This window comes from Macrobrachium rosenbergii, chromosome 11, assembly GCF_040412425.1.
Source record: "Macrobrachium rosenbergii isolate ZJJX-2024 chromosome 11, ASM4041242v1, whole genome shotgun sequence".
Taxonomy (NCBI): domain Eukaryota; kingdom Metazoa; phylum Arthropoda; class Malacostraca; order Decapoda; family Palaemonidae; genus Macrobrachium; species Macrobrachium rosenbergii.
Window position 1 is genome coordinate 17,023,105 of NC_089751.1, and position 27,120 is coordinate 17,050,224.

Here is a 27,120-nt window from a genome sequence, read left to right on the forward strand (position 1 = left end):
GCACTTCCCATTCTCATCATAACTGCACTTCCTTTTCTCATCACATGTCCAAAGCATCTCAGCCTTTAAGATCACCCTCTGTTATTCAGTGTCTGGACGCAACAGTTCTCAACAGCCCTTTCACTTGTAATTCTGTGTTTGTGCCTTTAGAGTAGCCCAGATCTTATAAAAACATCATAGATTTTTCTCCTTTAAATCTCATCCAAGCTATTGCTACTTTTTTTTATTTTTACAATCTAGTGTGCCTCCAAGGCAAAACTATCCATAGTCTGTATTTGGTAATATACTTAGTACAATATTATACTATATATAATTACTAGTAGTATAATGCAGTGTTTTATATTACCTATTTCAGTATCTATGATTTGTGCTTTAGACCTGATGGATCTCAACTAATTGTAGCAGCAGGAAACCGTGTGTTAGTGTATGATACAGCAGATGGGGCATTAGTTCAGCCTCTGAAAGGTTAGTATACCACATATGATGATTTTGTGATTAACTGTTATCCTTATGAGAATTGTTAACTGTTTCTTTTTAATGGTATGTTTTTTTAGATTGTCTAGCCATTGTCTGTCTTAACTCCAGTCTTTTGAAGACATGTACAGTATTAAGTAAAATGTTTTCTAATACCACCCTGTAACTACCCTAAGTATTCTGTAATTGGTTTTACTTAGTAAGACCCTAATTGCTAAATTCTTAAGTACAGAGTAAATCTTATTATTTTTTTATTTTATTCAAGTATGTTTAATGTATATTTTATAGTTATATAAATGATAGATGTCAGAAATAAGATTAGAATTATAATCTCCTTTGCTGAAGAGTGTAGAATAACCAATTTAAACTAGCCTTCATTTATCACATACAGAGTTATTATTATTTGTTTGTTTCTTGTTCACAAATATGCCAAATAAGATGAAAACATGTCATTGTGTTGTAATTAGTTCATAACTAAGCAGTAATTGTTTCATAAACCCACCAGTCATAATTAGCCTTGATTTCCATTGCTGAATTTTTCAGACAACTAGAAAATCAGCTACCGAGTGACAGCATTGCATGCACACCTTTGATCAATCCATAAAGAGACAATGGGCTTCATTCTTTCAACTTAAGAGAGTTGTACCCAGTTAGTCAAGTTTGGAAAATAAATAGAATTTTGTTGTGTTTTCTTTAAACTTTCAAACTACTTTCATCATCACTTTTCTTCAAGTATTTTGCTGATTACTTCATTATCATTGTATGTTGAAGGTGACCTTCAATCACCTCTGTTTATTAACTACTGTGTGGTTGATAGTTTGCTTTTTGTCCTGAGTGCACTTATACCGTATACAGTTTAGGTGTGCATAATTTTTGCATTTTCTGTAACTGGAAGACAACGTTATGTCTAATCAGTCTTGTAACTGTTATTTCATATTAATATTTTTTTATCACAATCTTTTGTGCTTTTGTTTAAGACAGTGGTTATATCACGGGTAATATTATATTACAGGTTATATTGTTGCTGACATTTGTTTTATATAGCAGCTTTTTTTTGGCACAGCTATCAATTTTGGGTTTTCACTGAAGATTCCAAATACAGGCAGTCCCTGGTTAACAGCGATTTGGTTTTATGGGGCTTGTCTAGCGACGAAAATCGGCAATTTTCGGCGCCGAAAATTGCCAATTTCCGCTTATCGGTGCTGATAATTGGGTATTGGCGCCGATACATACCTAACGAGGCACCGATAACTGAAAATCGGCGCTTTTCGGTGCCGATAACCCCGAAAATTGCCAAAAAAGCCCCGAAATCACCGATTTTCGGTTAGCAGCGATTTTCGGTTATCATCACACCCTCAGAAACGGAACCCCGCCGATAACCGGGGACTGCTTGTAATTAATAACTGTGAATTTTACCTTTTAGCTATAAAAGCAACATGATACCAGAGGAGCAATTGTATATACTCTTTTGCCCATCTTGTATACATTATTAACCCTGTTTTTACTATATCCTCACACTTTCCCCTCCTATTTATGTACGGGGTGATACTTTTTAGAATTTATGGGGTAGTGAAGGTGAGCTCGCAAAGGTCATAAGCCACTACCTGGTCATAAGTTCATGTCCTCATAGGTTTGAATAATTTTGTTAACCTTGTCCTATTTGTTAATAAATGACTTTACTTAATGGTGATATTTTCTTCAACTGCTTGATATTATTTTCTTCCTTTATTCTTTGAACGTCATCCTCCCTGTTTCATGGTTAAAACCCAGAGGATTAGTCTGTAGAGGAAAGAAAGGTAACTGGCAATGCATGCAGTATAGGAATGTATCATTACTTTGCCATGATTCATTATAGTAAATGGTGAATGGAACATTGATTCCAGCAGAGCAGAATTTATATCCTGATTTAGATATCTAATGGGCAAGGACCTTAGCCAGATTTAAATGTCATACAGTATTGAAGTTTTTCTCCTTTTTTGTAGAAATTCTGTTTTCTTCAATCTTTAATAATTACAAAGAACTTGTGTAAGATCTTGATTTGTAACATCACTCAGTAAAAAAATTATATGGGTTGCATAAGACTGAAGAATTGTGGTAGGATTATTAATTGAAAAAATTGTATTTTTCCATTTCATTTCAGGTCATAAAGAAGCTGTATATTGTGTGTGTTATAGTCGAGATGGAAAACGATTTGCTTCAGGAAGTGCAGATAGAAGTGTTATTATATGGACTTCAAAACTAGAGGGCATTTTAAAGTATTCGTAAGTTTGTCAAGTGGCCTTAACGTTTTTCATTTATTGTTTAATGTACATTATAAACTGCCTGCTTGCTATAATAATCACCTTTTTGTACAACAGTCCTTAGCCATAAACTTATTATATTGTTTGGATTTATGTATAACTTTGTACTGTAAATGTCTGAGATTGTCTTTTAACAGAATTCCATAAATCATTACTGTGCACATTATACATCTGTGCTAGATTTTTAAGGTTAACTATTGAGACTAAAGCATAATGATTTCTGGTAATAATGTATTTAGATTGTTATAAAGCAGCAGCAACTTTGGAAGCAAAGTCCAAGTTTATTCAGATTAATAAGGTGTGGCAGAGAAATACAGGCAGTCCCCGGTTTATGACGGGGGTTCCGTTTTTACGCCGAGTTGTAAACTGAAAAATTGTTGAAAATCGTCAAAAATCATAAGAAAACCTTACTTTTAATGCTTTGGGTGCATTGAAAATGATGTAAACTGCATTTTTATTGAGTTTTTCATCAAAAAACCTCCAAATTATGATTATTCTGCCATTTTGGAGCCATATTTCTTCTGTCGGATCGGCGTATGAGGCGTCGTAACCCTGGAACATGTGTCGTAAACCGGGAAATAATTTCTGATGAATATATTTGAAAAGCGTCATAACCTTGGAACGTCGTAAGCCAGACCCGTCGTAAACCGGGGACTGTCTGTATATTCTACCAAGAGTCATAAGACATTAGACAGTCCCCGGTTTACGACGGGTCTGGTAACTTACTCACGAAGCTTTGGGGAAAGACTTTTGAAACAACAGTAATGTTACTTCTGGATTTTTTGCTGTTTTGATTAAATAATGCAGGTGCAATTATTTTTTTCCCCTTTCAGACATAATGATGCAATACAGTGCTTATCTTATAACCCAGTTTCACATCAGTTAGCCTCATGTGCTCTAAGTGATTTTGGCTTATGGTCACCGGAACAGAAGAGCGTACAAAAATATAAGGTTAGTTTGATTCAGTTTTTTGTGAAAAAACTTAATTAACCCATTTGCTGTGTGTGACCGATCTCAGTTATGAAAAGGTCTCATCCATGACGTGGGACTGATCTCCTCAGTCATGCTTATTTTGGTTCTAATTAGGCAACTTGGAACAGCTTTCACGTCTCCCTCATCATTGTAAGGAGCTTTTGTCTATATTTTAGCAATGAATGGGAAAATTTATTTCCAACTTACAGAATAATCTCAGTACAGAACAAGGGCTAGACCTTCAATAACCATCTACATGCCATGGAGGGATGAGTTTTCTCTAGATAATGAAGGAGTACAGAAGCTTTTATTTGGAAATGTCAATGACAGTAGTAGGCCTGAAAAGTCAGATAGTTCTGATAGTGACAATAGTGAATATCATGATGTTTATATATCATAAACAAACCTACCTTAGGTAATTTTTTTTGGAGTTGATCATAACTCAGAGGAAATAAACAAAGGAGGAAGCAGATTGTCAAGAACCAGAGATGGTGTTAGTACTGGTAAACAAAGAAAACGTGATAAACTTTGTGAATGGAAGACCATTTAAGATCCAGTCTGAAAAAAATTGGTGCTCTGAAACTTTTATTAGAGATAGTAAATTCACATTTTCTGAAGAATGCCAAGTGTATGTTTGATTTTTTTTTTTTTGTGACAGGTTTTTCAGACGGAATTTTTGGCCAAGATCATGCATTCATGGTTTGTAATAGAAATTTTCAAAATGCATAACAAAGCTAATGTTGCGTTACTCCTTCCTTGAGGTATTGCACTGAAAGGAAACACGAATAAAAGTTACATAATTCTGTATTTGAATAATTACCTACATATCTTTTGCATATATTATCACTTACTATAATAAAACATTATAATAACCTAATAGCACAATGTGATATTTTAACAATAAAACAAATAGCAAAGAATGAAAGTACAAAAATAAAATGGAGAAAATCAGTCAGTTATACTATTAGCAGGACACTGATCTCGTCACTAGTGGCGATAATGGGCTTGCAGCGAAAGGGTTAAATGGTATTCTGTATTAACATACACCATTTAATCTTTGAACCATTTGAAAATGTATGAGGAAATGTGCTGAATGGAACTTGGGAGTATTTTCATTTACAAACATCAAAAAGGAACTTTTTGTGTTTTACTATGTTTGGAATGTTGTAGTCTTTTACTGTATTGAAGAATATGGTATTCTGTTAGTTTATTTACTGCACTTTAGTTTATTTACTGCACTTCCTGTTTTGTAAGAAATGCCCTTTGCTGTCTTAAATGAAAAAAGTTTAGTGAGAAATGCCTGACTAGCCAGTTATATAATTTTACTTGATTGCATTTTTAAAGGACATGTTGTGCTCCACAAATAAGGTAGGTACTTATGTGGCTATCCACTTAATAACCTAGTAGCATGGAATTATCTTTCAGATTCAAATTTGTCCTGGGGAGATTATAATATATAAACAGCTCTTTTCACTAATATTGTTGAAAAATTGGGAAAAGAGATTTTGTCAGAAGCAGCTCTTTTTGAACTTGTGATATTGTGCTGAAGAATCTGAATGCACATGGCATTCTTCATCTCTGTTGATACGTGTCAGAAAGCTCCTTGACATGTTGCTGTATTTAAGCTTCAGTTGTTTTCCTAGGTTGTTGCAGTAAAATATGTGATTGGCTCTACTGTAGGCTAGACCTTGTCAGAACTAAGAGGCTATCAGAAGTTTCTAGGATGTTTATATGGCAGTTTTGAAATTTTGTCATACAACGGAAATTCCATTTCAGTTAGAGGTGTATGGAAGCACTCATCCGATCTTGGAGACATTGCTAATGTTTTGAGGTCTGCTAATGTTTTGAGGTCAGATTAAGAATTCCACACCAAGGAAATTGCCACAGAAGTTTAGGTCTAAAGAAAGTAATTTTATATAAGTAACTTACCAAGTAATTGCATAGCTATTAGTTTTATGTATTCGCAGTAGCTTAAATTTAAATTTCGCGGTAGCGACACTGATGTTCTGTGTATGTGACTAGTCTCGCCCCTTAACGAGATAGTTAGGAATGACTTAGCAGAGAATCTTCAGTCTGTTTCTGCAACATCTGGTGTTGACATCAGGTATTGGCAGCAGCTTTTCATTTTTTGCCGGTTATTTAACTGGACTTCGGTGTTCAAGCTGAAAGTTGAGTGGCTTCAGCCAAAAGCTTTAAGGATGAGTTTTTTCCTTGTTTTGTTGTTACTAAATGGAGTCTAGTATATCAATTGTTCGCTTTTACAGTGAAAATTGCCGTTAATTGTTTAACTCCTTTGCCAAGTGGCGTACTGTTTGTTTGTCAAACCAATATTTACTTTCGCTACTGAACTGATTTTTTCGATGCTACAGTAGTGAATTTACAATCTTTGGTTTTACTCACCTTTACGATGAGTAATGTAATAATGTACTGTAAAGTGTTTCCAAGTAACGTGATAAAGTAAGTTTTGCATTCGCTACGACGAGTAAGGTAATAATGTAAAGTGTTACCAAGTAGTGTGATAAAGTAAACTGCATTTGCTACCACCTTTATCGAGTAGCGTAGTAAAACGCAAACGTGTTCGCTACAGGACCAATAATGATATACTATATCTCCGTAAGTCTCAAATAATGTTTGTTAGTTGAGATTTGTCTGTATGATGGTACTCTGTGTACTTCAAGAATTAATTAAAATCATCTTATTACACTTTCCTTTGCAGAGAACTGAAAAAGTGTAAGGGCAGAACGTAGTAAAGAGAGAATTGTGCTTATTTTGGTTGCGCTGGACTTTTGGAAGAATTAACGTTCTTGATAGCCGAGGATTAGTTCCGAACATCCAGGAGCGCTCACCAGCTCTCAATTTGTTAGCTTACGAGCTACTAGCTCGTTTGACGCCCAGTTGCCGGGCACCATCTACACATGGGGCACCCAGTGCCTGGCAAAGTGCTCAGTGAGATCTGAGCGATCAGTGGGATTTGAGCGCTCAGCAGATCCAAGCACCCAGCGGATCCAAGTGCCCAGAGGATCTGAACGCTCAGCAGATCCGAGTGCCCAGATCCGAGTGCCCAGCAGATCCGAGCGCCCAGTGGATCCAAGCGGCCCAGGGATCCAAGTGCAGTCTGGCACCTACTCTCCCTGCATCCATTTTTCTCTCCTACAACTAGCCTTCTAATTTTTTCTTCTTGCTCCCGCGCCTGGCTCCCTCGCTTCCTTCACATGCCACTGCCAGTGTTGTGTCTGGGTTAACAGAAATTAACCTTGGATAGCAAAGTGTTGTGCAGTGGAGGTGTCTACTTGTCCACTGATGCTTCTAGACAGAAAGTCCCTGTCAAACTCCCCTAACCTGGGAGTAGGCATACTAGAAGTCCAAGGGAGGTCGGAGGGTTACACGCGGTTAGTCGCCCCCTCATTTGAGCCTGTTGCCGGTCCCAGGTATCGACAGACAGCCACTGGAAAGGTGTTTTACTGGATGTATAGTGGAGGATGTGGCTATCCGGCCCTCTCAGATCTCCTAACCCAGTCCCTGTCAGACTCCCATAAACCCGTGAGGAGGCATACTGTGAGTCCATGGCGGTCTGAAGGGGTTTTTGCCCCTGGGTAGTTGCTCCTTAGTGATCCTACTGTCCGCAGGTCTTGACTGATAGTCACTGGAAAGGTGTCCATAGGGATGTGCTTTCTTTGTCCTCTAGTGATACGGATCACAGTGTGAATAGGTACGAATCCCAGTGTGGACAAGAGGCATCAGCAGTGTTGTTCCAGGATCCCAGTGCGGACAGACATGGATCTCAGTGTAGACAAGGGGTATTGATGGTGTTTTTCAGGCATATCTTGGCCTTTGAAGAGGCATATCTTCCAGTTATGGAATGCTAGTATTTGGCGCCAAACGTTCTTTCAATCTGAGTGTCTAGCAATGTCAGAGCAGAGTGAGTCTGAGCGCCTATAGTCTGTTTTTTTCCATCTGTCCACCCGCCTGTGGTGCTCGCGCATGGTAACACTGCGCCCCGGGCTTTAAATAGTTACACTATGTGTAAGTTTTAGGTAAATAAAGGATGTCTACCATGCATTTGCAACTGAAAAGTGTTTTAATGATTTACTGTATGTGAATTACACCGTTAATATTCGAAATAGGATATTGTTATTATTGTTGAATGTAAGCTGCCTTTTCGGGGTGGCAAATGGAACAGCCAGACGCAGTGGCGAAAATTGCTTCTGTCTCGCAGTTCACTATGGCAAGATGTCAATTTTATTGGATCACACCTACTCTGCTACTATGCTATGTGTTACTTCATAGTGTATCTGGCTAAAACGCACTTTATAAAAATTAAAAGTATATACTGATATACTTACGTGTAATGACAACATAGGATTGTAAATGAGAAGACACCCCAAATTTAGGGCTGCTCACCTGAGTGAAGAACTTCTTTGCTTCCCAATTGATGACTCCATTCTTGGCTAACATTATGTCATTTAGGGAATTTTGCTTGTGTAAAATGAGGTTTTTGTCTAAGGTTTGTATATAAGAAACAAAATCTTTCTAAATTTTTATCAGAAATTTTAGCTTCACTTTCTTTTTTAATAAATGACATCCTAAATTTACTTTGCTATTTAGCTGCATTAATTTATTAATGTGCATTGTAATTGTGTTATTTTACCTTGTATTAAGTATACTGTAGAATACTGTAGACATATGATATGTTATGTACAGTAATTGTAGAGTTTTGTGTTGCTGTTGGGCCTCAATATTTGTGTGAGAGGAGCCATTTAAATTCTGATAATTCATTTTCAGATCACCAGTAGAATTTACAGCTGTGCTTGGACTAATGACGGTGTTTATTTGGCTCTTGGCTTGGCAAATGGAACTGTGTCCATTAGGAACAAGGTTAGTATTGGTTTTTACAGTTGTGCTTTATTTTATTTTGCTAATGATTAAGAATCGTTATATGAAGCCAGGAAGTGTTTCTGGTGATAGTGAAAGTTTTAGTAATAAAGCAACAGAATATGAACATGTAGATGTAAATGAAAAGATTACTTATTAACCGTTTAGATTTTAAAGTAAGTCAGAATAAAGAATCAGCATTTCTTCAATCAAGGTACTGTATATGTCTGTAGCTTGGTTTTTACAGAATTGAATTAATGTCTCTCTTCTCAAATGATTCAGAAATGTTAAAGTAAATAAAATGGCAAGAGGCTAATTCCTTATTCCTGGATGTGCATTTGTTTCACCACAAACCCTTTACTTTGTTTCACCTTTTGCATATTCTTATCTCATATTTTCATTCATGTCATGCTTATTCCCCATATATATTTTACCCTAACACTGCCTGCATACAGTATTTGCTTGTTTATTGATTTTGACAAGCAGGTGTCCACAAGACACCATGCACTTGCAGGGAGCTCTTTTCCCAAAACACCTTTGTTACCATTGTTTAAATTCCCAAAACTAATTTTTATAACTAGAATTCTTCATCTGTAATTTCTTAGGCCTTGTCCACTGGAGGTAAATCAGTCTTGCTCATTGTCTAGAGAGGCGTCAAAGGAGAAAATAAAAACTATAAGTAGTGATATGAGGAAACAAAAGGTGTAGGAAAAGAAAAATAAGGTAATTTGAGATGCAGACACATGATAAAAGAGATGATCATATGCAGTTGTACAGCAGAATTGATAATGTAGTCAAGAAGAAAGTGAAAGAGAAAATAAAGGCAACTAATAAATGAAGGGATAAAGTGAACCAGAACAAAAAGGCAAATAAAAGGTTTTTAGTAAGTAAAGATAGATAGTTTGGTTAACAAATGGACCTCAGAATAAAAGATGCATATAGAGAGGTGTTGTTGGAAGTGAATGTATCCTTGGATTGATGGAAAGAGTATTTGAAGATTTGTTGAGCTGGAGGATAAAAGAGGCAGAGGTGAATGAAGAGGTGATTGACAAGAGTGGAAAGGAATGTTGTAAAGTTGAAAATGCCAGTGAAAGGATGGTTTTAAATACATGGAGGGCAGTTGAGATGTTAGAGTATAAAGCAGTAATTAATAGTATTGCAAGTGAGCTGCTGTTAAAGTGATGATACTGTTATTGATTAGTAGACTGGGTTATAAGGTAGGACTGGCTGAAGGAAAAGTTCCAAGGAATGAGTGAGAGGAATAAATGTTCTTTTGGATGAAAGTGAGGGTGGTAATGGTGATTGTAAGAGTTACAGGGGCAACAGCTGTTTACCAGGGCAGGTGTAGGGTAGGATTTTATTGAGATAGGAAAACAGATGACAAAGGACGGATAGAAGAACAGTATAGTTTAAGACAAGGATGAGGCAGTTTGGATTAGGTTTTTGTTAAGAAACAGACATATGAGAGGTTTGAAAGTAAAGGAAAAGGCTATAAGTAATTTGAATGAGGTAAATTGAGGATAACTATGTTGGAAAAGGATAGCTAAGATAAAAATGAAAGAAATAAGGTGAATAATTTTAATAAGGTAAACAGAAAACAGGTTTTGACGTAGGAAAGACCTATTTTTGGTAGCTGTTGTGAGTCCTCAAAGGGAACTCGGAAAAGAAGGTACTCGGTAGCCTACCTACTGTAGATGATTGGCTAATCTTGGGGCCCACCAGAGAAGAGTGCTCACAAAGCCTAAGAGTGGTGGTTGACAGACTCCAAGCAAAAGGCTTTCTATATACAAGCAGTCCCCGGTTATCAGCGGGCTTTGTTGCCGGCTATCCTGTTTTTCGGCGCTTGTCTAGCGACAAAAATCAACGATTTTCAGCACCATTATGCACCGATTTCCGCTTATTGGCACCGATAGTCGCATATTGGTGCCGATACATACCTAACTGAGCCGCAGATAAACGAAAATCACCGAAAAAGGGCAAAAAAATCGCTGATTTTTGGTTTTAGTGGCTGGGACTTTGTTGGGATACTCTTCACGGCCAGTTGTCTTTCCCCACCAGCACGCAAAACAGAATAAGGAAGGAACTGGAAAGGTTCCTTGCACAGCCCAACGTTTCCAGGCGTCAGTTGCACTTAATGGTCCTGTTACAGTTCGCATCTGAGATAGACCCAATCCTCAGATTGCAACTAAAAAAAAAATGTGAACAAATTCTGACTATCACATGCAAGAAAAAAGATTTGTGATCAACTTCATCAAAGGAGCAAAAAGGTTGGAGAAATACTCTGGCTGTGGACCTGGAAAGGGTTTCTGGCAAAACAGGTTGCCCTGATTCCTCCATATGTACAGATGATATGCACACAAATGCCTCCTTGACAGGTTGGGGAGGTCATTGGGAGGATCATCAGGTAGCAGGGATATTTTGGATATCTCCTATAAGATCTGCTTTAGAAGGGACTTCTACCAGCATCCGTATGTAGATTTAATGTAACAACTTTTGTATTTTTTTTTTACAGCTTTAACACCTACAGTAAAAGTATGTGGGAATCTTAATTTGGTGATGGTATAAGAAGCCAGTGTTGATGTGCTTACAAAAAGTATGGTTCAGATCACCTCAGCAAGAAAGACTGCAACAGAATTATGCACAAACTATATTACAAGCTAATAATTACATATTTGGGAATGCATGACACATTTGTAAAACAAGTGTAATGAAAGTTGAAAAAAAGCGAGTTTGGTTTCATCTGATGTAAAATATACTGATGAAGTCAATCTTCCCAGGCTCTTTGTGGCTTCAGTCACCAATGAAGTTAAAAAGTGGTTAAAAATGTGGTTTGTTTGCCAAGGATGGACAAAATTGCTTAAGTAAAACTAACGTTTTGTTTTGTGTGAAATAAGATTTTTTAAAGTCTCTTATTTTTACCAGTCATTACTTAATTGATGAATTTAAGGTAGGGTGTCTGTGTAAAAAGATACCCTTCCCTAAATTCTTTTTACATAGATATCAACACATTCTGGCTTATGTTTTTGCAGAAACCTTCCCAGTAACTTAGCACCAAAATTTAAAATAATTGATCACAAATTCTTTTCTTACAACATTCAGACAGTTTAGATGCTATTTACACAATTGTCTATTTTATATAAGTAATGTACCAAGTAATTACTTAACTATTAGTTCACTTTACACGGCAGCTTGAATTAAAAATTTCACAGGTAACACTTCGCACGTCTGTGTAGGTGACCAGTTCTGCCCACTAGCAGGAATATTAGGAACGACTTTAGCAGATAACCTCAATCTGTTCCTGCTGTGCTCGGGTGAACACCAAGTATGGCGGCAGCTGTATTCATTATTTTCCAGATATATATCTGGATTTCAGTGGCGTACACATCCACTGGAACGCGTATTAATAACCTTCATGAAATCTCAGGATGAGTTTTTTTTTTTTCTAGGCTACTTGTGAGTAGCCAGTGTAGTTTTGCCCTAAAAGTAATTATTGCATCTTACGTCATTCCTTTAGTTCAAATTTTTACATCAGTGGGGTTTACAGGGCATGGACTTTTCGCAATCTGTTGTTATATAATTGTCTTAAAAGTAATTTTTTATAAGTAACTTACCAAATAATTGCATAGCTATAGTTTCCACCTTATGCAGCAGCTCAAAATTCAAAATTCGCTGTAGCGCTCTTTTGTTTTGGGTGTAGGTATACTGCCCCGCCCACTTTCAGGGAAGAATAGGTACAACGTAGCTAAAGAGCTCAATTTGTTTCTGCCGGCTAATGACTGAACACCAGTTATTAGCAGCTCTTGATTCGTTTTCGCCGGATGGTTGGAGATCGTCTTTGGTGAAGTACTAGTTCCTCGCTGGGTGAGCGGGTTCCGTTCTCAGCTACCACTCTGTTGGTCGCGAGTTCGAATCTCCGACCGGCCAGTGAAGAACAAGAGGAATTTGTTTCTGGTGATAGAAATTCATTTCTCGCTATAATGTGGTTCGGATTCCACAATAAGCTGTAGGTCCCATTGCTAGGTAACCATTTGGTTCTTAGCCACGTAAAGATTCAAAAATAAAATCTAATCCTTCGGGCCAGCCCTAGGAGAGCTGTTAATCAGCTCAGTGGTCTGGTTAAACAGATATACTTTTTCGGTGAAGTACTCTTTGCTTCTGGTAGCACAGCTATTTAGCTTAGCTAGAATTTTGGCTTATTTCTTCGATTGTGACTTGTCTAATTGGAATTTTGACCCATTATGTCTGACTCTAGTTTGTCTAGCATTGTCTAGCATTAGGTATTGCAGCAAAGGCTGCAAAACTAGACTCATTTCTGCAAAATATGACTCACATAGCATTTCTAGTACTTGTAGGCAACAAATTTGTTCTCTGGAATTGAATTGTGATGAATGTAAGAACTGGGATAAGGGTAAATGGAAGACTTTACAGACACACTTAGACAAATTGCAGTGTGACCAAATTAGAAGAGCTACAGCTAGGGCCGAGGCTAAGGCTGGTGCTATTACAAGTCATTTTCCAGGAGTTGATATTGATGTTATGCCTATCCCTTCAACACCTGTGACAGCTTTTTCTCCCATTTCCAGTCTTCCAGCTTTTCCTGTCATTTCCATTACCTAGCTCTCATTCTGCTGAACCCAGTGCCTTTGCCAGCTTAGAAGCACAAGTAGATAAAAAATTTAATATACTTGTAAATACTGTTTCCCAGATTGGGAACTCTGTGAAGGTCCTGATGGACAAATTTAATAGTGTAGTGTCGAGTGAAGTGTCAGTGGAGGGGGCAGCTGTTCGTCCCACCGATGCTCCTAGACCAAGGTCCCTGCTAAACTCCCCTTGCTCACCTACTTGGAGGAAGCAGACTGGCAGTCCAAGCCTGTTGTCCACCCATCCCAGGCTGCAGAAGAACGCCACTGGAAAGGTGTTCAAATGGATGTACATGCCCTATCTTCAAGTGATTCAGATTCTCCCACATCAAAGAAATGTGGTGGCTGTTTTGCAAAAGTTTCCAGGCCACTGAAAAGGCCAGGCGCTTCCTTGGATTCAGATTCCCCCCCCATCTTGTAAGCGAGCTCCACAGACAGCTGTAGATAGAGAACATAGCCCTCTCCCTTCTTGTAGTTTTTGGGAATCACTAGTGAGAAATTCTTGCTCCCATTCAGGTGTGAAAGTGAGTTCTGACCCCAAAAGAGTGTGTGCCAGTCCAACTTATCGACGCCAAGCATCTGAGCGCCCAGTGTATGATAGTGGTGTGCGTAAGCACCAACTCGAAGATCGTTCGGTGTCCAAGCTATCACCTCTAGAGCGCCCATCGTATGAGCGCACTTCGTCCAAGTGCCCATCACATGAGCGCGCAGGTTCCGCCTTTCCAGTTCATGAGCGCCCAAATTTTGAGTTAAAAGAGCCTGTGTATGACCGCTCAGAGTTTGAACACCAGATTGCCAAGCGTCCTGGTGCTGAGCGCCCATCCTTGTAAAGCTAAAGACGTCATGGTAGCCTCTACCTCTTTAGCTTGCATATATTTTATGCCTCGTAAGTCCATTCTGCCTTTGAACTACAGGGAGTGTAATCATTCTTTGTGTCTCACTATTTTTAATGGAAGTGAAACAGTGTTGAATCTTTCAGTGCCTTGAGACCATTTCTAGTGACTGGCATGGTATCACGGAAGGAAGCATAGGATTATTTTTTCCTACTGTCTCTTCACCTTGTAATAAGGTGTCGAGCTTTTTGCGGAACCAGGGGTTACGTTGTACCTGAAGCACCCGCCACTCTCAGTGGATGGGTTGTGGTTTTATCTAAGTGTAGGTGACAATGTTGTCTGGTTTTTATTTTGGTGCTACGTCCAGGGCAAGAGCAAGCACCTATCGTGCTTTGCTAGCCACGGAGTACTTCCTTTGCTACAAAGTTCCCACTAAGTAGGAGCCGACCCTTGGCTATACTGCCACTCTGCTACGAGTTAAGATGAGCACCTACCAGAGACAGTATCCCAGTGGCTCTCTTAGCTGATAGATAACGACAAGCAATGGTTTTCAATGCTAGCAGTTTTTTCTATTTTCAAATTCATTACAGAATGTTTTTGGAATAGAATATGTCCATGTATCCCACCTCCTGTCAATGTGGGAATCAGCTATGTAATTACTTGGTAAGTTACTTATATAAAAATGACATTTTTATAATAAAATAAAGTTTTATATATACTTACCAAGTAATTACATGATCGGAGCCCACCCTCCTCCCCGCTGATGGACATAAGGCATGAACAGATTGAGGTTATCTGCTAAAGTCGTTCGTAATGTTCCCACTAGTGGGCGGAACTGGTCACCTACACAGGCGTGCGAAGTGTTATCCACGAAATTTTGAATTCAAGCTGCCTTGTAAAGTGAACTAATCGTTATGTAATTACTTAGTAAGTATATATAAAACTTTATTTTATTCTAAAAATGTCATTTTTATTTTATTTTGTTAAAAAAGCTTTTATTATTACAGATTTATATTATGTTAGTTAAGAAAAGCAAGGTATTTGTTGATCATTCTATTGACTTTCAGGTGGGTGAGGAAAAAATGCGAATTGAACGGCCTGGAGGTACCAACTCTCCTGTCTGGTCCTTGGCGTGGAATCCAGCCAAGTTAGTAGCCTTATGTGTGATTTTTGTCTTTAGTTTATTCTTTTGGTATTTACTAAATAAATGTGCAATTTTTTATTTTTTTCTTAATATATTCAACACAAAAGAATCCACAGTTTCAAATGTTCATTAGATATGTTTTTTTTTCATTGGTGAAGTGTGCAGTAGATCACTAGAATGATTTATTTTTCAGAGATGAACCAGTTGATGTGCTCTGTGTGGCTGATTGGGGACAGAATCTTTCATTCTATTGCTTGAGTGGAAAACAGGTACTGTAAGACAATAATCAGTTTTGAGACTTTTCAACTGGGTATTTTGCTATAGAGTAAAACCCTTTGGCATGATCTTATTATTTTGCCTGTACTTCAGCTTGGTGATTTAATTGTGTAGAATAGAATATAATTTTTAGCAAACAAGCAGTGAGATTTTAGTTCATTAAATATGCACATAGACTACTAAATGATATGTATTTCATTCATAGGATTGGTTTTGCATACCATAATATTGGATTGAGTTGTAACAATTTTGTAGGTTGGTAAAGAGAGGCCTCTGGGTTTTGATCCATGTTGTGTCAGCTACTTCAGTAAAGGGGAGTATCTTCTTTTGGGAGGCTCAAACAAGTCATGCTTGTTATACACCAGAGAAGGTGTGAAGCTAGGAACTGTTGGAGAACAAGCTTCGTGGGTTTGGTGTTGTGCTGCCAGACCTGACTCCAATTTTGTTGTAAGTTACCGTAATATTTTTTTCCTTTGTAAACAGATTTCTAGCTTTACTTTTCATGACTTTTCTCACTGTTGATTCTGGACGACTTGATGCAAGCACTTTGATCCTTTTTCTGATAATTTTTATTATACATGTACTGAAATGTCTTGGAGAAGTAACCACTATTTTGTACAGTATCATAGTATTTACGTTAAGCAACACTCATGTCCTTTGTACAGTACATTTAATTCACCTGCCACTCAGAATCTCTTTGCGGTCTCAGTTCTTGTTGGAAGTATTAGTAGTTGTCTATTATGAGTGCATTAGCAGAGAGAAATATTTATCAAATTTTTTTTTTGTGTACCCTGAATTACTGTGTTTTCTGGGCTTGTCCTGTGTCGCTGAGTGAAATGTCCCTATACAGCACACATTTCTAGGTATAAGTAATGCTAGATATACCAGAGAAAAAAGCCAATAGGATGCCAGAGTTACTACCTCTGGTTCGATACATCCTTATAGGATGTCGGTATGTCATCTGGGAGCGAGTGGAAGCCACTACCACAGACACTTAACCCAATAGACTCCTCCTCACCAAAACCCCTCTGCCTAAGAGGTGCCGATACAACGGTCCCACCACCGCTACTACTAATTCTACCCACAATGCACCATCCACTTATAGCACGCTTTACGAACCACTCGTGATTTTTTGTGGTGCTAATATTTTATTCTTATTTTCATATTTTGGATTATCTCGCTTTCATGATGGCATCATCTGATCAAGGAACATCTTCTTCTAAGTTGAGTATTCAAAATTGAATGTTTTTGGTATGCGAACGGATTATTTTGTTCTGTTTATTGTTTCGCATGATCGACTGAGGGCCGCCATTTCGTGTTCGTTCGTGGCGGCTTACTACAGTCTTTTTATATGATTGCTTTCTTTCGTTCAATCGATAGAAATTTACAATTACTACATTCTTTTTATGATAGTTTCAATTTTCGCTCGATCTGACGCGATCGACTATTATTTTATACCTTAGAAGTTGAAAGTTAGGCCTAGCCTAGCTTTCCTTTATTTACCGTTTGTAGACATATTTAATATGTCATTATGTCATTTATTATGTGTGTATTAGTTCTTGAGTCTGTTTGGGTGGTGTTGTTAGCCTACCTGACCAGTTCGGCCTTGCCGATTCGTGGAAGGTAGGCTATGTTGGCCCCAGTCTTCCTTCCTCCTTGGCCTATAGGCCTGAGTTGGTACAGTTTTCTTGGGTGGCCTTCGTTTGGGTTTGAGTGCAGGCCCTTCTTCCCTGACCAGTTGATTCTTCAATCCTGGAAGTGGTGTTGGCGCTAGCGCTCTTTCTCGTTCGAATTTTTGGCGAATCCTAGCCTACATTTCCAGGAGGTGCCTTCTGGAGGTTAGGCTAGGTGATAGTACCAATGTTCATCCTTTCACCTTATCTCACCCCCTGTATATCAGTCTCTTTTGTCTTGGCTCTCCCGTTAGGGCATTTTAGAGCTTAGCTCATTTGCCCTTTTGGTTGAGATGACACTTCGTGGAAGGTGCCTAGGCACCTGACCTGTTGTTGTCGCCATGTTTTCACTCCCGTGTCTTCCCCGTTCCGCCGTCCGGACCTGTTCCGGCGGCTATCGTTAGCTCGCTTTAGCTTCTAGCAGAAACTTTAGCTTGAGCGTCGTTGTTGTTTGCTTACGGCGGAACTGGAGAGAAGCTGTTATAAATTTTACTAGTAGTAGTTGTGATTTATTTTCTGCTCCTGCTTCTCTATCGCTCCGTCATCCGGACTCGTTCCGGCAGCTATCGTTAGCTCGCTTTAGTCTTAATAGGACTTTTGCTTGAGTGTCGTTGCTTTGTTATCGGCGGAATTGTAGAGGAGCCGGAATGATATGAGTTTTGTTACTGTTATTATTTTCTGTGAGCGAAGTTTGGTGAATTATCCCGACTCTTCGCGTCAGCGAATAGCCTTCCCTGGTTGTGATTTCTGTGCATTTAGTTAATTTATCGTGACGTTCGGCGTCACGAATTGCTTTCCGGCGTGATCCGACTCAGGTCTGGCCCACCTGTTTAGGATTCCATCGGAGACTTCCGCCGTAGCCACAGTTTTCAACTCCGGTGTGAGGCAGAATATTTACTCTAAGTTTTACTAGTTTAGCCGTTCCGCCGCCTATTTTAGATGCTCATGTATAAATTTTTATTATATGTGGTACATTGCCAGGAGCCGGGTTGTAACGCCTACCTGCAGCAACCCTGTGGCCATGTAGCATGCAGATCGCATGCCGGTTGTGCAGTCGAGGTCGACGACCACCTCGTCTGTCATCCTGACGGCTGTGACGTGTGCTACGCACTTTATTTAGGCGTGGTTGATGATTCGGTACGTTAACCTTCAATTGTATTTAACACAGTTAGTTTAAATAATTGTGTTTATATTTGATATAAGATAATATCCTTGTCAATCCCTTTTATTGACATGAGATTCAATTAACAGGTCCCTCGGTCCCGTCAAGCTTCGTCTCTAGCGACATTGAAGATCTGGGTTGGCGGCTTTGGACGCAATGTTGGTCAGGGGCGTCCTTATGTGCTGGCAGAGGATATCTGCAACATTCTTTACCCAAATGCTAGGGCCTCTGCAGCCGTAGCTCCTGAAGTAGCTGAACCCCTGATCAACAGGATTAGGCTAGAAACCCAGGTCTTGCCAGAAGATCAAGAGCTGTGCGCGAAGGGCCAAGAAGTGGCCAACATCAACCTGGACGTCGAACCAATGGCCATCGACCCGGAGCAGGAAGGTAGGGATGTAAGTGAGGCAGGTAGTCTTATTAATCCATTATCTCTCAATTCTCCTGCGTCTTCGTCTTCATCCTTCCAAGGATTCTCTAAGAGCTCCACCCTGGGGACCCGTTCGGGGTCGGTGATCCCCAAGGTGAAGTCCTCTTTGAAGACGAAGACATTACCTAAATTGACTAAACCCCCGAAAACCTCATCTGTACCTAGTTCCGCCAAGGTTTCATTGACTCCGAAACCTTCGACTTCCGCCCAGAAAGCTTCTCCCTCTTCTAAGGGGTCGAGAACAAAGTCGAGCAGGTCGAAAAAGCCTGACTTTGACCCTAAAGCTTTCGCGGAGTCCATGATGAGAATGTTTTCCGAACAGGTCTCTTCTCAGTTCGAGGCAATGTCTCACGATCTTGCCTCGAGTCTTGAGTCGTCGGGAAAGTACGTTCAATCCTTGGCGGACAGGTTAAAGACGCAAGAGGAGTCGCTGGCCGGACTGGTTAGTTCAGGTCCGGTACAGCAACGGTCCTATCCCATTCCAGACGCCTCTAAGCTACCAGCTTATGAGGATTCTAACCCTTGACGTCTTGCCTTTAATGCCCCTTTCGCTAATGGTAAATTAACCATTGAAGGTTGTGGCACCTGCCCTGTGGAAGATTACGAGTTCTTCCCAGCGGATCTTGTTTTTCCCTTCCCGGGGTATGCTCGGCTTTCCGAGGATGCCTTGGTGAGGGAAGATAAGGTTCCCAAAGAAACAGTGATCTTTCCCAGGGATCAAGCGCAGTCGGCATGGGTTAGGATCCTATCTGACTGGGAGTGTTCAACACTAGATTGACCCCGCATAAGGGGCGGTTTACGATGTTCACAGTAAATGAGGATGTCCCGACTCCTGCACCTCTAAAGTGGCAGAATTAACCCTTCAGGCCGGAACAGAGGAGAAGCCTATGCCGCAGCTTCATGAGACGGAGCCTACTTCTCTGCTCTTTCCAGCAGATTTAGAATGCTGGACCGGAGCTCCAGAAACCTTTACAGTGGGTAAACTAGATTCGGAGTGCGCTTCGAATCTCTTCAGTGAACAACTACCCAGGCTTCCGGAGTCTCTGATAAAAGCTGAGTATGAGGCTAGGTGCCATCTCAGCAGATCTATCAATTCCGTCACCTCGGTGGAATTGACGTCTGCTGTTTACAAGGATGAACCTCTGTTCAGGGTCCTGACAAAATCACTACTGGCCTCATTCCAGAGTGATTTGTTTGATTTCATTGTGGCAAGGAGGAACTGCCGAAAGTTTGTTCTGGCTGACGCGACCATCCGTCATGAGCCGAACAAGCTGATAAAATCCTCTATCTGGGGGACCAATCTATTCCCTGAAGATATGGTCAACTCAGTAATCAGTGAGGCCTCAAGGGCCAACAAAATCTTTGGATCCGTGGGGACTCCCCTTTAAGAGGAAGTCATCAGAATTTTCAGGGCCCCAACCTAAAGGCAGGAAGAAGGTCTAGGAGGTTCCATCCTTATAAGGCACCCCAGACCCAGACAATTGTTCAGACAGTCCCGGTAGGTCAGATTGCCCAGCCCTCCACCTCCAAGGGACATCCACAATACGTTGTACTGAACCAACCGGCCCACCATCCCACTGGTTCAACAACCTATGTTTCTCCTGCTTTCAACCCTACTTACGAGTCCCAGACCTTTCAGGGCTACCGCCAGTCCAAGGGAAATAGAGGTAGGGGGAGCTTCAGGTCTAGATCTGGCCCCAGACTCCAATCTCGAGGTAGAGGTTCAAGAGGAACTAGAGACAGCAAGTCTTACAATAAATGAACATCCCCAGGTAGGTGGGAGGTTACGCCTCTTCAGGGACAATTGGACATTCAGTCCATGGGCCCACAGTATCATTTCAAAAGGCCTAGGGTGGAGCTGGGTAAGGGGACCCCCTCCACTTGTCAGGTTCTTTCAGACTCCAACATCAGATCTGTTAGACTATACAGAAGACCTTCTTTTAAAGAAGGCGATAAAGAAAGTCAGACATTTAAAATTTCAAGGACGCTTATTCAGCGTGCCAAAGAAAGACTCAGACAAGAGAAGAGTGATTTTAGATCTGTCAACTTTAAATTCTTACATTCAATGCGACAGGTTCCGTATGTTGACCGTCTCTCAGGTGCGGACCTTACTTCCCCGTGGAGCCGTCACCACCTCTATAGATCTTACAGATGCCTATTATCATGTTCCAATAGCAAGAAACTTCTCCCCTTATCTGGGGTTCAGACTGGGAAGACAGGCTTACTCGTTCAGGTAATGCCTTCGGACTGAACATAGTGCCCAGGATCTTCACCAAACTGGGGGAAGTTGTGGTACAGGAACTGAGATCTCAAGGTATCAAGGTGGTGGCTTATCTGGACGATTGGCTAATTTGGGCCTCCAGCGTCTCCGAATGTCAGAAGTCGACAAAGTTAGTGATTCAGTTCCTAGAGTATCTGGGCTTTCATATAAACATAAAGAAATCTCGTTTAACCCCGGCAACCAAATTTCAGTGGCTGGGCATTCAGTGGGACTTAGGCACCCACAAACTTTCAGTTCCCCCAGCAAAATGCAAAGAGATTGCCAAAGCAACAAGGCAGTTTCTCAAGTGCAAACGAGCCTCTCGTCGCACTCAAGAAAGAATCCTGGGTTCCCTCCAGTTTGCGTCAGTAACAGACCTTCTCCTCAAAGCAAAACTGAAGGTCATAAATCGAGTGTGGCGAAGTCGAGCCAATTGCAAATTCAGAGACAAAGTCTCCCTCATACCTCCAATCTTAAAGAAAAGACTTCGTCCCTGGACAACAGCCAAAAGTCTTTCCAAATCGATTCCATTACAATATCCCCCTCCAGCCCTGATCATCCACACGGACGCATCTCTGACTGGTTGGGGGGGCTATTCGCAGTACAAGAAGGTTCAAGGAATCTGGTCAAGCCACTTTCGTCTCTTCCACATAAACATTCTGGAAGCGATGGCAGTTTTCTTGACTCTGAAACGTTTACGTCTGGCCAGGAACATACATATCAGGCTAGTTCTGGACAGTGCAGTGATAGTTCATTGTCTGAACAGGGGAGGTTCCAAGACAAGTTACATAAATCATGTTATGATAGCGATCTTTTCATTAGCAATGAAAAATCATTGGCACCTGTCAGCAACACATCTGTCAGGAGTAAGGAACGTGATTGCAGATTCTCTGTCAAGGACGTCTCCTCTAGAATCGGAATGGTCCTTGGACAAGAAATCCTTCAATTGGATTCTCCAACAGATTCCCGGGCTTCAGGTGGACCTTTTGCCACGGAATCAAATCACAAACTCACATGTTACATAGCTCCGAACCTGGACCCTCGGCTTATGCTACAGACGCAATGTCAATAAATTGGAACAAATGGGAAAAGATCTATCTCTTTCCTCCAGTAAATCTTCTGTGGAAAGTTTTACACAAACTCAGGTCATTCAAAGGTCAGATAGCTTTAGTTGCTCCCAACTGGCCAAGAGCAATTGGTTTCCGCTTCTGTTAGAGCTGAAACTCAAGGCCTTGCAAATTCCTCATCCAATATTAACCTGGCAAGTAGTGCAAACTCAGATTGTGTCAGCTTCCTCAAGAATGCTGAATGCCCTAACTTTATGGATTTCATGAAGTTTTTGGCCCAGAAAAATGCTAATATTGATCCTCAAAACACATTATTTTTGGAATCAGATAAGAGAGAATCTACTCTTCGCCAGTATGATTCAGCAGTTAAAAAACTTGCTATTTTTCTGAAGGATTCAGACGTTCATACTATGACTACTAATCTTACGATCTCATTTTTTAAGACCCTTTTTGACAAAGGTCTGGCAGCTAGTACAATTACTACAACTAAATCTGCCTTAAAGAAAGTATTCCTTTGGGGATTTAACATTGATCTGACGGACTCATACTTTTCATCTATTCCTAAAGCTTGTGCCCGTCTTAGACCAACAACCCGTCCTAAAACGGTTTCTTGGTTTTTAAACGATGTATTAAAGTTAGCCTCAGACACAAATAATGAGTCTTGCCCTTATTCGACTCTTCTTAGAAAAACTTTGTTTTTAATTAGCCTGGCTTCAGGAGCTAGAATCTCTGAACTGTCAGCCCTTTCTAGAGAGCCGAATCATGTGGATTTCCTCCCATCAGGAGAGGTTCTACTCTCTCCAGATCAAATGTTTCTAGCTAAGAATGAAGATCCTCTAATTAGGTGGTCTCCCTGGAAGATAATACCCCTTTTAGAAGATCCCTCCTTATGTCCGGTGGTCACATTAAAAGCCTACCTAGAGAGAACCTCTCAGAGGTCTTCAGGTCCACTTTTTGTTAGAGAAAATGGTGGAACCATTTCCTTGAATGGCATTAGGCAACAAATACTTTATTTTATTAAACAAGCTAATCCGGATTCAATCCCCCAGGTCCATGATATCCGGGCTGTAGCCACCTCAGTTAATTATTTCCAACACATGAATTTTGAGGAAATTAAAAATATATGGGCTGGAAATCCCTAGAGTTTTTAAACGTCATTATCTCAAATCCTTGGAGGCTTTGAAGTTTTCTGCTGTCGCTGCAGGGAACATTGTTTCCCCAGAGTCAGCCTAATATTGTTTTATAATATTTTATTGTTGGTAATTTGTAATTGTAATTGTTGTATTTTGCTTGCCCTACCAGTTGGTACTTCTCACCTACCTGCCTCGCTTGTATTCCCGTCCTTCCTATCTTGTTGTCTGGGTTTGGGTTGCTTCTCAATCCATTCCTGGCTTTGCTTTATCACCTTAGTTGTTAAGTTTTCACTAAACATTGTTTTATAGGTGATGGTTACTAGTTTGTTTATTAATCTTAAGATTGTAACCACATTATTTTGCATTAATTAAGTTAGTTATTGTCCTTTTGTACTAATTTATTTTTATATTTGCTTTTCTGGATTAGTAAAAAGCATATTCAAAATAAAAATTTTATTTTATCCTTAATACATTAATCCTTTTTAAATTTACAAGCTTCTTTGGTCAATTCTCTGCTACTATTTCACTCAGCGACACAGGACAAGCCCAGAAAAGGGATTTTGACAAAGGAAAAATCTATTTCTGGGTGAAGGCCTGTGTCGCTCAGTGAACCCATCCCTCTCTTTATTTCCCACCTGATCTAGCCAAAAAGCTTGGGTGCTATTTCGGGATGGTGCATTGTGGGTAGAATTAGTAGTAGCGGTGGTGGGACCGTTGTATCGGCACCTCTTAGGCAGAGGGGTTTTGTGTGAGGAGGAGTCTATTGGGTTAAGTGTCTGTGGTAGTGGCTTCCACTCGCTCCTAGATGACATACCGACATCCTATAAGGATGTATCGAACCAGAGGTAGTAACTCTGGCATCCTATTGGCTTTTTTCTCTGGTATATCTAGCAATACTTATACCTAGAAATGTGTGCTGTATAGGGACATTTCACTGAGCGACACAGGCCTTCACCCAGAAATAGATTTTTCCTTTGTCAAAATCCCTTTTTTTTTAACCTGGTCTTGTAGCCGGGTATTGTGTCGTAATGAAAACACTATGACACGTGATAGAGTATAATGGACTCAGAGATAAGAGGGCATTTTCCCTTATCTTCAGTGAAGCTGAACCCAGTTTTTCCTACATCAAGAACTGTAATAAGTGACTATTGCGCATGTGTGCCTGCCATCTTGTATACGACCAGGGCAGGCAAAAGACCAGCCCCATTACCCTCTACTAGTCGAATTTGTGCCCACAGTGATTCAGTGCTCCTCACAAAATTGCTTTGATTTCAAATTTTTTCATCAGCGAGAACCATGGAAACATCGAAACTTGAAAGTTAAGTGTTTATTTTTAAGCTCCAGTTAAAAATTGTTACGTTTATTTTGTGTACGGAAGCCGGAAACTGGACTTTGTTTTCCGAGCACGTGGTCATTGCTCTCTCACAATCTCTGTTATTTGAGAAAGCCCCCAAAAATTTGAATTTTTTATCATTCTTTTTAGAAGTTTTAACTAAAGAAATGTTCCACAATTTATTATTAATTTAGATAATCCTTTCAGATAACGATGTCTACAATAGTCTAGGCAGTAGCCTGCTTGAGATAGTAGCCTAACAAATTCAGTGTGAATGATTTAACTATAGTAGATGTCTGTAGCCTATAACCTAGGATTACATATCCTAAAGGTGATTTAAATAACTTGGATTAAGTAGTAACCTAAATTAAGGCAAGTAAGAACCTTTTAAGACATATTCTTTTTTGGTCCTAGGCAGCAGCTTTGTTTACACCAAGGACCATAGAATATGATAAACAGGCTACAGAATTTTTCCTTTTAATAGCTTGTATACTCAGGCATGATCTAAAATAATCCAGGACTAGGCATTATCTTGTATTAGGTTAAGTGATAAACTTTTCAATAAATCCCATTATCCGACTAAATCACTTTCCTAGACCATGTAATCTAGGACTAGATGAAAATGGTAACCTGTGCTGGATGAGTTGGTAGCCTAGCCTTAAGGCTACATACTAAGGCAATTGTGTTTTATGTAACCATACCCTTGTGAATTAAATAATTCGGATTAGGCAGTATCCCAGATTGGAGTAAGTGATAGCCTAGCTATAAAATTATACATTATTGGGTTACTATTTTATATAGTAGACCAAACAACCTAACCTAGGATTGGATACAAACAACAACCTGGGTTAGACAAAAATAGTAGCCTAACTATAAGTTTACATATTAGTAAGTTGCTGGTTTTATATAGCATATACATTTAAGTGTGATCTATAAAAACCTGGATTAGGTAATACCCTATACTAGGCTAAGAAAAGCCTAGGAGCACATATGAACAGTATTCTAGGATCAATAATACTGGTAACGTCTTATGTAGCCTATACCCTTACAAATGATATAAACCTAGAACAGGCAATAGCCTAACCAGATTAAGTAGAAACTCCTTTTTAAGGTATATCCAACTGTTAATTTAGAAACAGCATGGCTAAGTATCAGACAAAAGGGTAGTCTGGGCTATATAGAACAAAAAACCAGATAAGAGGATTAATTTTTTGCATAGCTTATATCCTTAGGTTTTGAAATAAACCTAGAAAAAGAAGCGGCTTAGAATAGGTTAAGCGAGAACCCTCTAAGAAATCTATGCTTTGATTAACGTAGATTATACTAGAAGGATTAACCTAAGCCATATAAAACAGTAGCTTGGGTTAGTTAAACAAATTAATTCATAGAAGATTAGTCTGAATGGCATGACAATTTAGAATTAAAATTTCACATAGTCATTGCAAAAGGATTTACAGCTTAAGTAATACAGCCTTATATGTCAAAATTAACCTAAACCTAAAATGGTTTAAGTTAATTGAGATATTTTATAAAAGGCAGTAGATTGACACTAGTAACCAAATTAACCTGTAAGATGTAATATGCTAACAATACAGGGTTTTACAAAAGTGTCCCTTATTAAAAACAACTTATACTAATTAGTTTCTAATAACAACTTGGTTCTTTCACTACAGGGCCACCATTATGCAGAACCCTCAGCTCAAGTGTTCCATAGCAAATTGCTCGATTTGCTTTTTACCAGTAGGTACAGGCGTACAGCCTATACCACCTACCATGAGCATAGTCCTTGTAAAAAACATGACAAATTTGCATAGTCACCAGATATGTGCTAAATTTGCAGTGTGCTCTTGGCAGCAAGTTTTAAGGACAAAACAGCTTGTTTTAAGCTGTCATAGTGGGTCCTAGCATTCAGCAAGTGGGAGGAAGGGGGAAATTTTATCTTTCTGGCAGAATTCCGGCAGCAAACATTTAACCCCTTCTCAGAAGATCTATATTTGGGCCAAAAGCCAGCAACATCAGTCCCCAATACCTCCCAGGTTAACCCTGCGGAGGAAATAGAGGAATTTCCTCTTGGAGGTGATTTTCTTACAAATGAAGTTGATGTTGTTACTGAAATGACCTTGCTGAACCCACAAGGATCAGGGACACAACCTTCAGCAGAAGCTGATCAGGATCCTTTTCCCAAAAGGGATACAAGGATTCACTTAACCCCAATTGAAATGACTACATTTTTGGAGTGGTATAGTAACTCACCCAGGACCTCTGCCCCCTGGGTAACAGGCAGCCACAGTTCAGCTGTGGATGCTCAGTCAGATTACTCAAGCTCCCCAAAAAGGGATACACAGTTAGCAGCATTTGATCAGTTCCATAAGGAAATTATGAGTAATAATATCAAAGATGCCCTTGCCACAGAACGGCAATATATAATGGACATATTGCATGATTTTGAACAGGAAATTAAAGAAATTAAGTCAGTGATGTACACTTGAAAGTGTGAAATCACTGCATCCTGCAACCAAAAAGGGAGAGTGGAAACAAACTCAGACCAAACAAG

The 27,120-nt window shown here is 39.7% G+C and overlaps 1 protein-coding gene across 3 annotated transcripts in view; it reads left to right on the plus strand.

Moving 5' to 3' along the window:
• Nucleotides 1-27,120, plus strand: part of Oseg1 (intraflagellar transport protein Oseg1) — a 117,041-nt gene that overhangs the window by 5,443 nt on the left and 84,478 nt on the right. For all 3 annotated transcript variants that reach the window (XM_067111290.1, XM_067111289.1, XM_067111288.1), the window contains exons 2-8: nucleotides 356-465; nucleotides 2,615-2,735; nucleotides 3,608-3,725; nucleotides 8,529-8,621; nucleotides 15,159-15,238; nucleotides 15,429-15,504; nucleotides 15,767-15,958. In XM_067111290.1, coding sequence (XP_066967391.1) covers nucleotides 15,174-15,238; nucleotides 15,429-15,504; nucleotides 15,767-15,958 — 333 coding nt within the window. In that variant the 5' untranslated portion in view covers nucleotides 356-465; nucleotides 2,615-2,735; nucleotides 3,608-3,725; nucleotides 8,529-8,621; nucleotides 15,159-15,173. The remainder of the gene's footprint in view (nucleotides 1-355; nucleotides 466-2,614; nucleotides 2,736-3,607; nucleotides 3,726-8,528; nucleotides 8,622-15,158; nucleotides 15,239-15,428; nucleotides 15,505-15,766; nucleotides 15,959-27,120) is intronic.